The sequence below is a fragment of the Saccopteryx leptura genome, chromosome 12 (assembly GCF_036850995.1).
Source record: "Saccopteryx leptura isolate mSacLep1 chromosome 12, mSacLep1_pri_phased_curated, whole genome shotgun sequence".
Taxonomy (NCBI): Eukaryota; Metazoa; Chordata; class Mammalia; order Chiroptera; family Emballonuridae; genus Saccopteryx; species Saccopteryx leptura.
Genome location: NC_089514.1, coordinates 29,543,625 through 29,559,404, shown reverse-complemented (window position 1 = coordinate 29,559,404; position 15,780 = coordinate 29,543,625). Strand labels below are relative to the sequence as shown.

Here is a 15,780-nt window from a genome sequence, read left to right as displayed (position 1 = left end):
TCAAATGGGGTCATAAAGAACATAAATAGCTTACCTCAAACCAACATCGCAATTAGAAAGTAACTTAAAACATATGCTTTATTAGGATTCTAGGTTTACCATCACCTTTTTGGGAAAAATAACCTGGGTACTGGGATTATTATTTTTCTTTAAACAACAGATCAGAATAAAATTCCATGTGAATTAAATAAGGGAGGGAAGCAAAGAGTTTTACTAAATAGAACCTATAGAATTTGGTTGTTCTTAATCATGGTAGATTTCTTCAAAACTTAAGACCAATTAAATATTAAATGAATGAGTTGAAACATCTTTAGAGACTATGCGAAACTGCCATGGATTGAGATTTTCAGAGGTAGCGATTTTGTTTATATGTATCAGTAATAATTAGCCCAGGATTTGACACAAAATGTGTCTTGAGTAACTTAATGCGTATTAAATTAACACCTTAAAAGACAAATTAGAAATTTGATATTTGTTAATAATACTAGTTTATCACTCAAAGCATTAAACTCACCCAAGGGAGAGATGCTTTCAATTATTTTAATGTTGTCTGTCAGATGAAAATAAAAATGATCATTTGAATAACATCTCTAAAATTACTACTGAAGACAACCATTTGTATACAGTTCATCATCCCTCATATTAGATTCTGTGGGATATTGCTTTTAGAATTTAAATTAGGGAAAGTTTCCCCTAATGAAGTTAAGGCTGTTAACATTCTATGGCCTATTGTTCCTTCTTTCTCCTAGCTTCCCAGGAACGCGTGGAGCTAAATATCATGCCTCATTCATTATATTTCTATTGCGTGTTTTTGGGTAGTCGACATCTACTTTTCCCATACAGTTCCCTTTTTATTTTTGTAGCCTAATCCTTTTTAAAACTAGGTGTTATGTATGTTAGGGAGGTCAGTGTTTTATCCTCAGTCCTTATTTTCAGTGGTTCTTTGAGCTTTCCAACATTATTGACTACTCTTTGAAATGCTCCATAATATTCTTTCAGTCAATAAATACTTACCAGTTGGGGCAAAAGTAGGTTTATAGGAGTGAGTATGTGAGACAGAGCTTTATTTGTATTATTATTAATGATTGTATTATTTTCTGTATAAACAACTGTAAATCTCTTTTGCCCATTTTGTATTGAGTACTTCCCAGGCATCAGATGTCACAGAGGTCCCCCTGACCCAGTCACTCTCCCCTTGTGGTTCTGTAAATGTGTGGCCCCCCCAACCCCCCCTTCTCTCACCGGTTCTGGGGTTTTCTCCCTGTGTGCTGCCCCTTGATTTAGAACAACACTCCTTTACTTCACATTCTTGGGGCCAGATGTGCTTCAGAATTCAGAATTTTGGGATTTTAGAAGTCATAGGGCATATCTACCATGTTATATAACACCCTCCCCAGAGGGGAAGCACCCTCGAATCAAACACGTTCATATTTCCTCAGTGAAGCATGAGCGTTTACAGCAGGGGTCCCTAAACTACGGCCTGCGGGCCACATGCGGCCCCCTGAGGCCAATTATCCGGCCCCCTGCAGGCCACATGCGGCCCCCTGAGGCCATTTATCCGGCCACTTCTGGAAGGGGCACCTCTTTCATTGGTGTCAGTGAGAGGAGCACATTGACCATCTCATTAGCCAAAAGCAGGCCCATAGTTCCCATTGAAATACTGGTCAGTTTGTTTGTTCTTTATTTTAAATATTGTATTTGTTCCTGTTTTGTTTTGTTTTTTACTTTAAAATAAGATATGTGCAGTGTACATAGAGATTTGTTCATAGTTTTTTTTATAGTCCGGCCCTCCAATGGTCTGAGGGACAGTGAACTGGCCCCCTGTGTAAAAAGTTTGGGGACCTCTGGCTTACAGTAAGTGCTATAAAGACTGTTAGTAGCCTCATTACAACCCTTAGACAGGTTTTGTTGCTGAATGAGTTTTTTCTTGAATTTGGGAAGAAGCTTTTTGGTTTCAAACCATTTTAACTTTTGAAAGTACAGATAAGAAATTGGTAGATCAAACTCTACTTCAAATATTTTAGGCAGGTGTCTTCCTACGCTTCTCTTATGTCATCCTATACTTCCAATATCTTCTGGACATCTTCATCAAAGGGCCTATCAACTTACTAAATTTGTATCGAAGCAATTATTGCCTCCTTACCAACTGACCTTATCGTTGGGTCTTAGTTAAGCTCCTACCTGTGTCCTGTGGAATCCGACCTAATTCACTGGGTTTTTGTTTGTTTGTTTGCTTTTAGCAAGAGAGAGACAGGAAAGAAGAGAGATGAGAGGCATCAATTCATAGTTTACTGCACTTTAGTTGTTCATTGATTGCTTTCATATGTGCCTTGCCCCGGGGGGTTCCAGCTGAGCCAATCACCCCTTGCTCAAGCCAGCAACCTTGGACTCAAGTCAGTGACCCTGGGCTTCAAGCCAGCGACCTTTGGGCTTAAGCCATTGACAATGGGGTCCTGTCTATGATCCCACACTCAGGCTGGCGACCCTGTGCTCAAGCCGGATGAGCCTGTGCTCAAGCCAGCAGCCTCAGGATTTCGAACCTGGGTCCTCAGCGTCCCAGGCTGATGCTCTTTCCACTGCCACAGCCTGGTCAGGCTGACCGAATGCACTCTGAACTCCTTGCCTCCTGTCCTGTGCCATTTCACCTGTTATGGTTCAGGCCTTCATCACTTCTCTCTGTCTTATGCTTTCCCAAACCAGACTGGGTGGATCAATTTACTTAGATGGTATGTTGGGCATTGGGAAATACTGTTAAGACAGATTTTTAAGTAGATTCTTTATAAGGATCTCTCTTTAGTGAGGAAAACTAATTAGATAACTAGTTAAATAAATTAGGGAACATTTGGCACAATGGATATTTTTCAACCATTAAAAAGGATGAGATAGTTTTATATTATCAATTGTCAAAACGTACTCAAGGAGAAATGCATGTTGCTGAACAGCATATTGATGTGCTATAGATAGAGTGTCTGTAGAGAAAGCTCTGGAAGGCTATCCAGCAATCCATAGCAGGATCTCTGGGAAGACACTAGGAACCTTTCTTTTGGACTTTTCTACTGTTAAAATTAAATAACAACAAAAAATCAGAAAAAAATGTTATCAGCAAGTTAAGTGTGAGAAGAGGTATAAAGAAAGTAATATAACAAAGTAATTCTGCTTGCCTAAGTTAGGGAAAGCTTAGAGAATGGTTTCCTTTGGGCACAGAAATAGACATTCCAATCAGAGCAAACAGCAAGTTCAATAGCACACAGATCTCAAAGTGTCTAGTACAGGCCAACACACGGCCCGTGGGTTGAATGTGGCCCGTGTAATGAGTTTATGCAGCCCACGATTAAATTTTTAATATTCTCTGCACGATGCACTGTGGAAATGAAATAAGTGGTACTTTTATTTTTTTTTAATTTATTTTTTTTATAAGTGGTACTTTTAAATTGTTATACATAAACTACGATATCTGACCATTGTACAACAATGAAAGTTATACTCAGCTACTCAGAAGCAGAAGTGACTTTGATTATTGGAAATGGAGATATTTAAGAAGATAGTGATACGTGGAAAAGAATTCCGCGTGTGACTAATCTAGGGTTAACTTCCAATAATTGGTTGAATGGATTCACGATACTTCTTTATTTTTTAAAAAAATTCCATTATAAAGATTTACAACTCTTGTACTCATCTGTGTAATTTTTATAAGCAATTGAATAATGGAAAATATGGAAATTTAAAAAAACTTGCCAAGGAATATTTAGTAATCTTCAGCTCAACTTATATTTGTGAACAAACCTTTTCTTTAATGAATCTAAATAAAAGTACAAGATCAAGATTAAATGATTTACATTTGGAGGTCTGTTGAGCATAGCTACTACAAGTATAGAGCCAGATATTAAAAAATAATAGGTGATGCAAAGCGCCTCAACATGTCACATTAGTTTTTTGTTAATTTGTTATACTAAATTACTTATTTATTCATAAACAAATTATATACAGTAATAAAATTTTGTTTACTGAAACGAATCATTTTTGTATTTAACATTTTTTAATTTTAATATTTCATCCAGCCCGTGAAAATAGTTTTCTTTCTAATCTGTCCCAGGGGCAAAAACTGGCCACGTCTGGTCTAGTGTCTTCCAGGAATGGCAGTTGGTGCTAGGGGGTAGCTTCAAGGGTAGAGTAGGATTTAGGAATGAGGGTGACATGGTCAGATTATGAGGTACCTCAACGAAAAATTAGAAATATGGACCTGATCCAGTATACTTTTTACTTTAGAGTACTTTTAGATTTACAGAAAAGTTGCCAAATAGTAGAGTTCTTGTATAACCCTCACCATTTCTCTCCCTTTAAGTTAGCTCATATTACCACAGTGGCTTTGTCAAAACTAGGAAACCAACGTGGGTACATGAACTCAATTCCACACTTGACTCCCATTTCACCAGTGTTTCCATCAGTGTCTTCTTTCTGGTCCAGGAGCCTATCCAGGATCCCACAGCACACTTTGTTATCATGTCTTCTTTGCTATGCGAGTTACCATCTTTGCTTTCTCATGACCTCAACAGTTTTGGGAGGTAGTGATGTTTGTAAAATGTCCCTCGTGGTTAGATTGGTGGTGATGGTCTCTGAAAAAACACCCGAGGTGTAGTGCCTTCCTTCCCACGTCACACCAGAGGGCACACATGGCATCCCCGTGTCAGCACTGCTGATGGGAACCTTGATCACTTTGCTAAGGGAGTGTTGGCCAGGTTCCTTTCCCAGCTTCCCAGGAAGTTTTCCCCTTCCCACACTTGTCTGCTTTTTAAACTTTATAACATGATGATCACAACTGATGTTTAATGCAACTCTGTTGGTTGATGATAGAATAAGCTGGAAATAGGAGGGCCAGTTATATAATTATAGGGGTGTTAGAGTAGTTAAAGTGAGATGACATTTGCCTCATCTTATAGTGGCAATGGTAGTAAAAAAGCACTGGAGGTATTTGGGTTGTTTTGAGCAACAGGGATGACTTATGGCAGTTAAAAAAGAAACAGGACAAAAAAAAAAAAGCCATAATATATATCATTTCACAACCATTATGATGGCTATAATAAAAAAGTCAGATAGTAACAAGTGTTGGTAAGGATGTGAAGAAATTAGAATTCTCAAACACTGCTGTGGGAGTGTATAATGGTACAGACACTTTGGAAAACAGTTTGGAAGTTCCTCAAAATTTTATACACATTTACATATTGGGTATATACCTAGGAGTGGATGCAGCAATTACACTCCTAGGCATATACGCAAGAGAAATACAAACATATGTACAAGTAAAAGCTTATACAAGAGTGTTCACAACATAATTCATTATTGCCAAATGGTAGATTCCAAATAGCCACCAACTGTTGAATGGATTATATTGTATATCCATACAATGGAATATCATTTGACCATTAAAAGGGACAAAGACCTGATATATACTCTAACATAGATGAAACTTGGAAACATTATGCTAAGTTAAGGACGTCAATTATAGCCTGACTGGTGGTGGTGCAGTGGATGGAGCATCAACCCGGAATGCTAAGGTTGCTGGTTCAAAACCCCGGGTTTGTCCAGTCAAGGCACATACAAGAACCAATCAATGAACAACTAAACTAAAATAAAGCAAATATGAGTTGATGCTTCTCTAGCTCTAAAATCAATAAATAACATTTTAAAAACAAACTAACAAAAAAGTCAGTCAGAAATGACCACATATGATTCTATTTATTTGGAATGTCCAGCATAGGCAAATCTATGGGGACAGAAACAGTAGTGGTCTTTCAGGGCCGGGCAGTGGGCGGTGGGCGGTGGCTGGCCTGGCCGTGACAGGTAAATGGGACAGTATTTCTTTTGTGGGGGGATGAACATGTTCTAAAATTGACAGTGATTCACAGATTGTACAACTCTGAATCTACTAAAAGCCACTGACTTGTACACTTCAAATATGTGAATTGTATCTTAATAAAATTATCACCAAAAATAGCCCTGACCAGCTGGCTCAGTGGTAGAGCGTCAGTTTGGTGTGTGGATGTCTCAGGTTCGATTCCAGCCAGGGCACACAGGAGAAGCACCCATCTGCTTCTCCACCCCTCTCCCTCTCCTTTTTCTCTCTTCCCCTCCCACAGCCAAGGCTTCATTGGAGCAAAGTAGGCCCAGGCGCTGAGGATGGCTCCATGGCCTCCGCCTCAGGCACTAGAATGGCTGCAGTTGTAATAGAGCAACGCCCCAGATGGGCCAAGCATCACCCCCTGGTCAGCATGCTGGGTGGATCTGGTGGGCACATGCGGGAGTCTCTCTCTCTGCCTCCCGCTTCTCACTTCAGAAAAATACAAAAAAAAAAATAAAAAAAAATCACCAAAACATCAGGGAACACGTGGCAGGGTAGCTCCACTCATTCAAATTCCTCTTGTTCAACATGACTAAACTTACAGCTATAGAATTCCAAGTTTGTACTTGAATACCCGACTAAAAATATAAGACAGTGAATGACCAATAGTATGTGCCATTTAAACTTTTATTAATAAAACACAAAATTAAACTCAGACAACTGCTTTGTCTTTGCATCTGATCTGACCATATGCCAGAGAATTCTTTATGAGGATGTAGTAAGAACTGTCAATATACTAATTCCATTATAAATGGCATACTGGAATATCTAATAAAATTAGGTAAATGAAATTAAAAAGAGAACAAATTAAACCTTAAATATAACAGGAATCTCTCCCTCAAATATCAGGGGCCTTCTTTAATAGTCTTCAGTGCAGATCATTTGTAGTCAAAATCAATCAGATTGCACAACCCCCAAAGGGAAAAACTGAGGGAATTCATGGGTTATTTTCACAGCTTCATTGTAAAGTCCAAGATCTAAAAGAAACATTTTAGGAAATATTAAGTCTACAGTGGAAAGCTGTAACATCAATTATTATCTAAAAGATTTCGATCTTTTTCTTTTGTTATCTCCCATTTAGAGGTCAACAAATTTTCACAATCCATTTCTAAAACTGAGATATGGGTTATCATACTTATTTAACTAAGTGTGGCTTTTAAAAATGAAAGATATGTATATAGATCATCCATAATACAGGACAGTTCTTGCCTTGTGTTTTAGGTGTTGTGCATTATTTGATGCCTTTAATCTGTATATTAAAACAAAACAAAAAAGGATTAACATTATTTGTTTGCCCTATTTAAAAAATATTCTCTCTTGCCTGACCAGGTGGTGTACAGTGGATAAGAGCGTCGATCCTGGGATGCTGAGGACCCAGGTTCAAAACCCCGAGGTTGCCAGCTTGAGTGCGGGCTCATGGCTTGAGCACAAGGTCACCAGCTTGAGTGTGTGGTTGCTGGTTTGAGTGTGGTATCACAGATATGACCCCATGGTCGCTGGCTTGAGCCCAAAGGTTGCTGGCTTAAAGCCCAAGGTTGCTTGCTTGAGCCTAAGGTTGCTGGCTTGAGCAAGGGGTCACTGGCTTAGCTGGAGCCCCCAGGTCAAGGAACATATTGAGAAATCAATCAATGCACACCTGAAGTGCCACCACCACAAGTTGATGCTTCTCATGTCTCTCCCTTTTGGTCTGTCCCTCTCTCTCAAAATAAATAAATAAATAAATAAATAAAAATTCCCTTTCTACATATATTAATTAATCTTTACTGAGTTTCCTAAATACACACACACACACACTACTTAGAAGCAGGGTAAAGCCAGGCTGGGTAGCTCAGTTAGTTAGAGCATTGTTCTAATGTGCCAAGATTGTGGGTTCGATCCCTGGTCAGGGCATATCTAAGAATCAACCAATGAATGCATAAATAAGTGGAACAACAAATATCCAGAAAGAGTTCTCTCTCTCTCTCTCTCTCTCTCTTTTTCTCTCCTTTCTCCTCTCTCTAAAATCAATAAATAAAAGTTCTAAAGAAGCAGGGCTAAGTGTTCTCCCATTTTACTTTGAGATCAGAAGAGTCTATAGAAATTGAAAACGTAGCAGGACTGAGTATCAAGACCAAGACATGTCAAATTAAGAATACAATTGTTTTTCTCCTAAATACATGAAACTAGAATGCGTTATTTACCAAAAGGATGGTTGTCTTCTTTAAACTGGACATAAGATGCACACATGATGGTTGCCTTGGCTGTTACTCTTCCAACTACTTCCACGATTCCAGAGATTTCTTCATCAAGCTAACACAAAGAACAAAATGCCAACTTCATCATTATCACATTTCAGTTGATAATAAACTTGGAAAATTATTATATAGTCTACTAATCTTTTGTTTCATGTAACAAAAATCTATCAATGCAAAAACTGAACTGTAATCAGTTCAAAAATGTTTGAATACTTACTGTCAGCCTGTCACAAGTCCTGTTCACCTCTAACAGTAGCTCCAGGTCCAAAGAGACAGTTAAACGTTTAAGTTGAAGACAAAATCACTTAAATATACCAAGAATGTCCAACAATTCTGTAAGGAGTCATTTGTTCAAAGGAACCACTGAAAGGAACCTTCTATTATCTATATGTTGCACAGTGTGTTCTGTATATATTAACCAAACAGCACATGCATTTGTCTTAATAAAAGACCAAGAAAATGTAAACATAAAATGTAAAAACAAATTAAGTGACAACTGAAAATATATGTAAACAAATGTAGAAAATAGAATTTAAAAAATGTAAAACCTTAAAAAAGAAAAGTGATTTAAATGAAAGATTTACCTTACACTATCTTACGGTCTTTCAATAAATGAGAATTGTCACCCAGTATTTAAGAAATGTAGTTTAAAAAATCATGGGCCCCAAAGAATCATTGGTTAGACACATAAGGGGAAATATAATGTAGTAAGAGGACAAAATTTTATTTTACAGCCAGGGAAGTTTTATAAGCTGATATTTTACACATCACTCCAAGAATCAGATATATCAAGTCAAAACAAGATCTAGAATTAACTAATATGCATAAAATTAATACGTATACATACAGGCTCCATCAACTCAATGGTTCCACTTTTTCCTTCTCCATCTGAAAGAATAAACATTTTTCCAGTTGGATGAATCTAAAAAAGAAACAGAAAAATAAATCCCACATAAACAAAACCTTTAAAATCTCATTAAAATAAAAATCTTATGTTTGACAAAAGATAGATTGACTCAAACTTAATAGATGCACACAAAGCAATTGTTTTTGAATGGTTTATTAGGTTCAAATTACAATTGTGTTACCATATCCAGTCAAACGATGCCTGGTTACTTTTCAATTTCAGATACTTTTTAGTACAAATATGTCCTGTATTTTTATTTGCTGTATCAGGCAACCCTATGATAAAACTAATTAAAGGGGGTCCATACTATCTGTAAGTCAGATCTACTGGTACTGGTACCCATTACTTAAATAGTACATATCCCACTGACCATACGTTTTAAAAATCCGGCATGATTAAGTAAAAAGAGAACTGTTGTCAAAAGATCTGGGTTCTACGGTTGGCTCAGTGGTAGAGCGTTGGCCTGGCGTGCAGGAGTCCCGGGTTCGATTCCCGGCCAGGGCACACAGGAGAAGCGTCCATCTGCTTCTCCACCCCTTCCCCTCTCCTTCCTCTCTGTCTCTCTCTCTCCCCCTCCTGCAGCCAAGGCTCCATTGGAGCAAAGATGGCCTGGGCGCTGGGGATGGCTGCATGGCCTTTGCCTCAGGCGCTGTAATGGCTCTGGTCGCAACAGAGCGACGCCCCAGAGGGGCAGAGCATCGCCCCCTGGTGGGCATTCCGGGTGGATCCCGGTCGGGCGCATGCAGGAGTCTGTCTGACTGCCTCCCGGTTTCCAGCTTCGGAAAAATGCAAAAAAAAAAAAAAAAAAAAAAAAAAGATCTGGGTTCTAGTGTTGTAAGACAGTTGCAAAGAGTGCAGTCAAGTCAGATCTGGTTTGAGTGCCGGCTTTACTATTGATGTGGCCTTGAGCATTTTAACCATATACTACTACTCCTACCCAGTCTACCCGTAAAGTCAGAATTACCTGTGAAGAGGCTGTGTGGCTGAAATTACTAGGTAAGTCTTTATATAATACTAGTTTTCTTTCTCTCAGCTCTCATGGTTCACCGATTCTGGGACTTTTAGCCTGTTTCTCACCGGGAGGATGAAGGGGCGCACTCTATCTACCACTAGGATAAGATAACATTCTTCGCTATGGGATCTGGAAGGGACAATCAAGGAGTGTTTTACAGAGAAGTTATGTCAAAGAGAAACCGAGGTTTGAGAAGGAGAACTGCAGAAGAGAAGAAAACAAAATGAGACTAGGTGTCAAGTCTGGCTAAACTAAAATATCAAGAAAGTAGATGTGCGAGGCGCTAGAACTTAGAACTTGGCGCAACCGCAAACACTGCGCCATAAAAGAGGTGCCAACATAGCTCAAGAACTGCAATAGCTAAAAAGTGTGCAGAAGTAGAGCAATCGCGAGCGCAGTGATGCTCTTAAGGCTTTCTTTCTGTCCTTCACCACCCGTGGCCCACCCTGAAGCCGCTCCCCTGCGGGTCAGGCGATCCATTCCACCCCCGGGCTACGGACCCGGGAGCCCAGGGCGAGCGAGCGCACGCACCTTTTCCAGCCTCCCTACGAAGCAGACGGGACGGTCGATGAACTGAGAGAGCATGCTGGCGTTGATGCGCGACTTGGGCAATTCCATCACTTCCACCATTATTGCGAAACAAGATCAGCGGCCGACGGGAAACAAGCGATGGCGTGAAACAGAATTCCGCGGGCGCCTATGGGGCCGATTTCCCTGGCACCAATCGGCGGAGACAAGCTCTCTGACTCCACCAATCAAACGCGCGGAAATCTGGATCGGACTTCCGCCGTCCGCCATGGGGAAAGTGAAAGGGGGGAATGAGTCCGGAAGTGGGATTCGCTGCTTAGTGACGCGCGGCGTCCCGGAAGTTGCCCCTGTCCACCACAGAGAGGGCAGTGGAGGCGGGGCTGGGGTGGGACCGGGCCTGAGCTGTCTCCGGTGATCTCCAGTCTCCCCACTGCGACTTGACCCCGGAAGCAGGGTGCGGGCTCCAGTGCGGATGCGGCGGGGGACGGCGGGGCCAGCCCCAGGTACCTCTTCTCGCGGGAGGCGTCTCTTTACCCTTCTCCCCGCCGACGGAGGCGGGAGTCGGTGCTGTGCACCGGCTGTTCGCAGTTGCCTACCCCACCCCCTCTTCCCGGTTCTGCGTGGGAAGGGCGTGATTCTTGCAGAATGAAATCTAGGGATAGGGTGTTGTGGTGGTTGTTATTGTTTTGTGTTATACCCTCCCTCCTAGAGGCGGGAAGTGGAGCCGCCAGTGATCTTCACCGCCTTTGTCAGGCCCCTTGGTGCTTGGTGACAGGGGGTTGGCGATTTACTTCCCAGACTGCGCCACTTTCCCTCATCAGTTTTCCCACCTGTAGGAAGAGGTTACCTTTTCTGATTACCTCTCCGACTCTTTCTAACCTTGACAATCGGGCCACACTGCGGAGGTGCGCGTTTTCTCACCTCCACGCTAGCAACGAATTGAAGCGTCCGGGAGGAGGGGGTAGCGGGGAGGAGGATCGCTGGGATAGGAGAGTTGACTAATTTAAATAGCTGTTAGATCCTGAACAGGTGCGCTTTTTCCTGCTTCTCCCCTATAATTTCCCCATCCGCAAAATGAGGGGCTAGATAATTTAATGTCTTGCAAAGTTCCAGCTGATCAGCTTTTGTCCATATGGTTCACGGACCCTTTTAAAGTCCTCTGCAGTCTTGCCCCCAGTGCTCTCTGCACCCCAGGACTCGGGAGGGAAGACCTGTTTCAAGGCGATTTGGGGGCGGAGGCGAAATTCTCAAATCTTTCACTGGCTGTGTGGCTGTTGATTTTTTCTTTTCTTTCCCCTGCTGATTGGTACCAGCCTTGCCAGGGACATTCCAGAATGAGTGCTTGTAAAAATACCTGCCAACACTGCTGCATGAATTGAAAAACACTTTTTATTGGGTATTATTTTTTTGAAACTGAGTTCGTGAATTTGCCTAAGGAACCTTAGTTATCGTTAAATTCAGGTACCTAACTAGAGTCTCCAATTTAGCCTCACAATTGATTTAAGCAAATTAAGGTCCTTTTGAGACTTCACGGGGCAATTGAAGATGGAAATCTAATGTACCATAATTAAATGGTAGGTTCTCTCAGTGTTCACTTAGCACTTAATTTGTCTTTTAGTGTTTCTATACTAAAACAAATTTAAAGAATGTCGTTAACTGATGCAGGGTGCATTGTGTTGATGTATTGGTGCAAATCAATAAAGTCTATTTTATGTTTCTTGCAAAGACTTAATGTCCTTTGCACCTTAGTGTTGCATCAGAATACAAGCTGATGTGTGTTATATAAGATATTACGCATGAATAAAATTTTTAATAACAATTTTTAAGAGCAAATCTTAAAGTACCAGGTGCTGATATCATTGTTTTATTACAGTTGAAAGACCTCTTTTACCTACTAACAGCATTAAAAACATAAATAACAACCAGGGAGATAAGCAAGAAGATCATTTAAAACAGCTTTTTGGATATTTTTGAGTCACTTAAAATTTATTATGGAATGTAGTCCTGGCTGGATGGCTCTGTTGGTTAGAGCATCCTCCTGATGCAGAGGTTACAGGTTCGATCCCTGGTCAGGGATCATACAGGAACAGATCAGTGTTTCTCTCTCTTTCTGTCTCCCGCCCCCCTTCCCCTTCCTTCCTCTCCCTCCCTTCCTCTCTCTGTAAAATCAATAAATGAACATTTTAAAATTTATTATGTAATATATAAAGTACAGAGAAAAGTATATGTGGCTAGTATGTATACAGTACTTTCCAGAGAGATTAAATAAACCCATTCAGTTTAAGAAATGGAACTTTAACAATTAGTCGTTTGTACTTCATCAATTAAGTCTTTCTCTCTCTAGCCAGAAAGAAACACTATCTTGAAAACACTAAGCTTTTCTATATATTTTTAGTTACACATGTAGGCATTCCTAAGTGGAATGTTGTTTAATTTTGCCAATTTTGACCTTTCTATAAGTGGAATTATATATATATATCTTCTGACTTGTTTCTTTTCCTTGTGTTTGAGATTAATTCATGTTGACCTACATAGGTGGAGTTCATTCTTTTCATTCTGCTACTTCTCTGTTTTTGACTGACATTTTGATTATTTGCACTTCTTTTCTATTGTGTACAGGGCTTCTACGAACATTTTTGTACCTTTTTATTGGTGCGCCTGTGCAATAATATATCAGAATTGCTAGAACATAGGGTGTGCATCTTTAGCTTTACTAGTAAACCAAACTTTTCACCAAGGGTGATACCAATTTATTCTCTTATCAGGAGTGTAGGAGAGTTCTGGTTGGCCCACATTTTTGTCAACTCTTAAAAATGTTTTCCCCTAAATCTGATGAATGTGAGATGGTTGTGGTCTTAATTTGTTTTTTCTGATTACTAATAAGGTTGAAGAACTTTTCAAAATAATATTGGCTGTTTGTGTTTACCATTTGTGTGTGTGTGTATTTTTCTTTTTTAATTAATTTTTGAGAGCTTTTTGTATATATTTGTGTGGATAGGAAGGTTTGCATACCTTAGTTTTGGGCCTATTAATTTTTCATTCCTTCCGTCTTTCCTTTTTTCTCTTTCATTGGAAAAAGCTCTTACTTTCATATAGTTAAAATACTTTTCCCTGACATTTAATATAGTTGAAAAGTCAATTTAAAAAATTCATTTAAGCCTGACCAGGCAGTGGCGCAGTGGATAGAGCATTGACCTAGAATGCTGAGAGGACCCAGCTTCAAAACCCTGAGGTTGTCGGCTTGAGCACGGGCTCATCTGGCTTAAGTACGGGCTTACCAGCTTGAGCATGGGATCATAGACATGACCCCATGGTCGCTGGCTTGAACAGGGGTCACTGGCTAGGCTGGAGGGCCCCTCCCCCTCTGCCATCAAGGCACATATGAGAAAGCAATCAATGAACAACTAAGGTGGTACAACTGAGTTGATCCTTCTCATCTCTCTTCCTTCCTGTCTGTCTGTACTTGTCTATCCCACCCTTCAAAAAAAATCTCGTTTAAGAATCATTTCTTAAAACAAGCTCTTAAATTCTGTTTTTAAAATTTTGAAATAGTTTTTCTTTCATATTTAGAAATATTTCATCATTTACAATTGAATTTTTATGTTGTCAGATTTTCCACTTCTTTGTCTTATTTCCATTTCAGTTGTCCCAGTCTCATTTTTTACTGTAATCATTTGCCACTGACCCTCAGTGTCCCTTTAAGTTTACATATATGTGTGGGTTTGTTCCTGGCCTTTCAGTTCTGTTCCATTGCTTCTATTTTTCTGTGCCTGCACTCGTAACCACTCTTTTTAATACTGTGTCCAAAGAACTTTGATGTCTTGATGGAAGGTCTTTCTACCTTGTTCTATTCTTCAGGAATATCATAGTTATGATTGGCTCATTGCTGCTTCATATAAAATTTAGCTTGTCAGGTACCCTGAAAAACTGTTGAGATTTGATTAGAATTGCATTTGAACTTTTTGATTGATTTCGGGAGAAGTAACGTCTTAACTCTGACTTTTCCTGAGTTATTTTGGTTTTCTTAATATTTTTCCAAAAAAGTTCCATAATTTTTTACATAAAAGTTTTAAATGTTAGATTAGATTTCTTCCTAGGTACTTTGTTTTAGTTTCCATTATAAATGGGTTTTTTTTTTTTAATTAAAGATTTTTAACTGATTGTTGCTAGTATATAGAAATGCATTTGATATTTTTTCTGGCATCCTGTTAAACTTTCATTTCTAATAATTTTCTATAAGATTAATTTTCTATTTGTGTGTGAATAATTATAGTTTTGTTTCTTACCACTTTTTTTTTTTTTTTTTGACAGAGACAGAGAGTCTGAGAGAGGGACAGATAGGGACAAAAAGGAAAGGAGAGGGATGACAAGCATCAATTCTTTGTTGCACCACCTTAGTTGTTCATTGATTGCTTTCTCATATGTGCCTTGACCAGGGGGCTCCAGCTGAGCCAGTGACCCCTTGCTCATGCCAGTGACCCTGTGCTTCAAGCCAGCGTTACCATGGGGTCATGTCTATGATCCCATGCTCAAACCAGTTACCCAGCACTCAAGCTGGTGAGCTTGCACTCAGGCCCGATGAGCCTGTGCTGAAGCTAGTGTCCTCTGAATCATGACAAGAGCTTATAACTCCATTTAATTCTTTTAATTTGAATGCCGTCGTCTAGAGTTTTAGTTTTATTTTAATTTCATGTTACCCCATAAATTAGGCATTATTATTGCTATATACAGTTACTATTTGCTTAGAATTAGTCATATATTTATAATTTTCTTTACTTACTATTTATATTTACAACTCAACCTTTTTTTTTTTTCAGGTATTATTTCCCTTCTTTTTGAGGTATATGTGGAAGTTCTTTTAATGAGACTATTTGGTACCAAACTATCAATTTGTGTTTTTCTGAATGTGCTTATTTTATCCTTGTTCTCAAAAGATGGTCCTGTGTTATAGAATTCTAATTTCTCTCAAAACTACTTAGATACTATTTTACTCTTGTGATATTTTCTTTTAAATTATGATTCTGTTGTTAGGTTTCTTGTCTACTTATCTGCTTGATCTTTAGTGTGTCTTTGGTGTTCTGTAATTCTACTTCAATTCTCTTACTACTTTGCTGATAAATATGCTTTCTGAGTCTGATAACTCTTCTCTTTATCAGTACTGACCCATTTCCAACCATTATTCAATGGTTGAAATATTTGTCTG

The 15,780-nt window shown here is 39.4% G+C and overlaps 2 protein-coding genes across 2 annotated transcripts in view; one reads left to right on the top strand and one right to left on the bottom strand.

Moving 5' to 3' along the window:
- Window positions 1-6,505: 6,505 nt before the first annotated feature.
- Window positions 6,506-10,774, bottom strand: RPA3 (replication protein A3). Its single transcript, XM_066353739.1, has 4 exons — window positions 10,581-10,774; window positions 8,978-9,052; window positions 8,077-8,185; window positions 6,506-6,873 (listed from the first exon to the last, which is right to left on the bottom strand). Exons 1-4 carry the CDS (start codon window positions 10,677-10,679, stop codon window positions 6,791-6,793), a joined length of 366 nt encoding a protein of 121 aa, XP_066209836.1. The 5' UTR covers window positions 10,680-10,774; the 3' UTR covers window positions 6,506-6,790.
- Window positions 10,775-10,930: 156 nt separating this feature from the next.
- Window positions 10,931-15,780, top strand: part of UMAD1 (UBAP1-MVB12-associated (UMA) domain containing 1) — a 223,456-nt gene continuing 218,606 nt past the window's right edge. The window contains exon 1 of the mRNA XM_066353738.1: window positions 10,931-11,080. The gene's annotated coding sequence lies outside the window, so the exon portion shown is untranslated. The remainder of the gene's footprint in view (window positions 11,081-15,780) is intronic.

Coding starts and splice junctions, on each gene's coding strand:
- RPA3 (XM_066353739.1), bottom strand. CDS start 10,679: ATGGTGGAAGTGATGGAATTGCCCAAGTCGCGCATCAACGCCAGCATG. Junction 8,186..8,977: donor CCATTGAGTTGATGGAGCCT/GTATGTATACGT, acceptor TCTTTGTGTTAG/CTTGATGAAGAAATCTCTGG. Junction 6,874..8,076: donor AGAAGACAACCATCCTTTTG/GTAAATAACGCA, acceptor TGTTTCTTTTAG/ATCTTGGACTTTACAATGAA.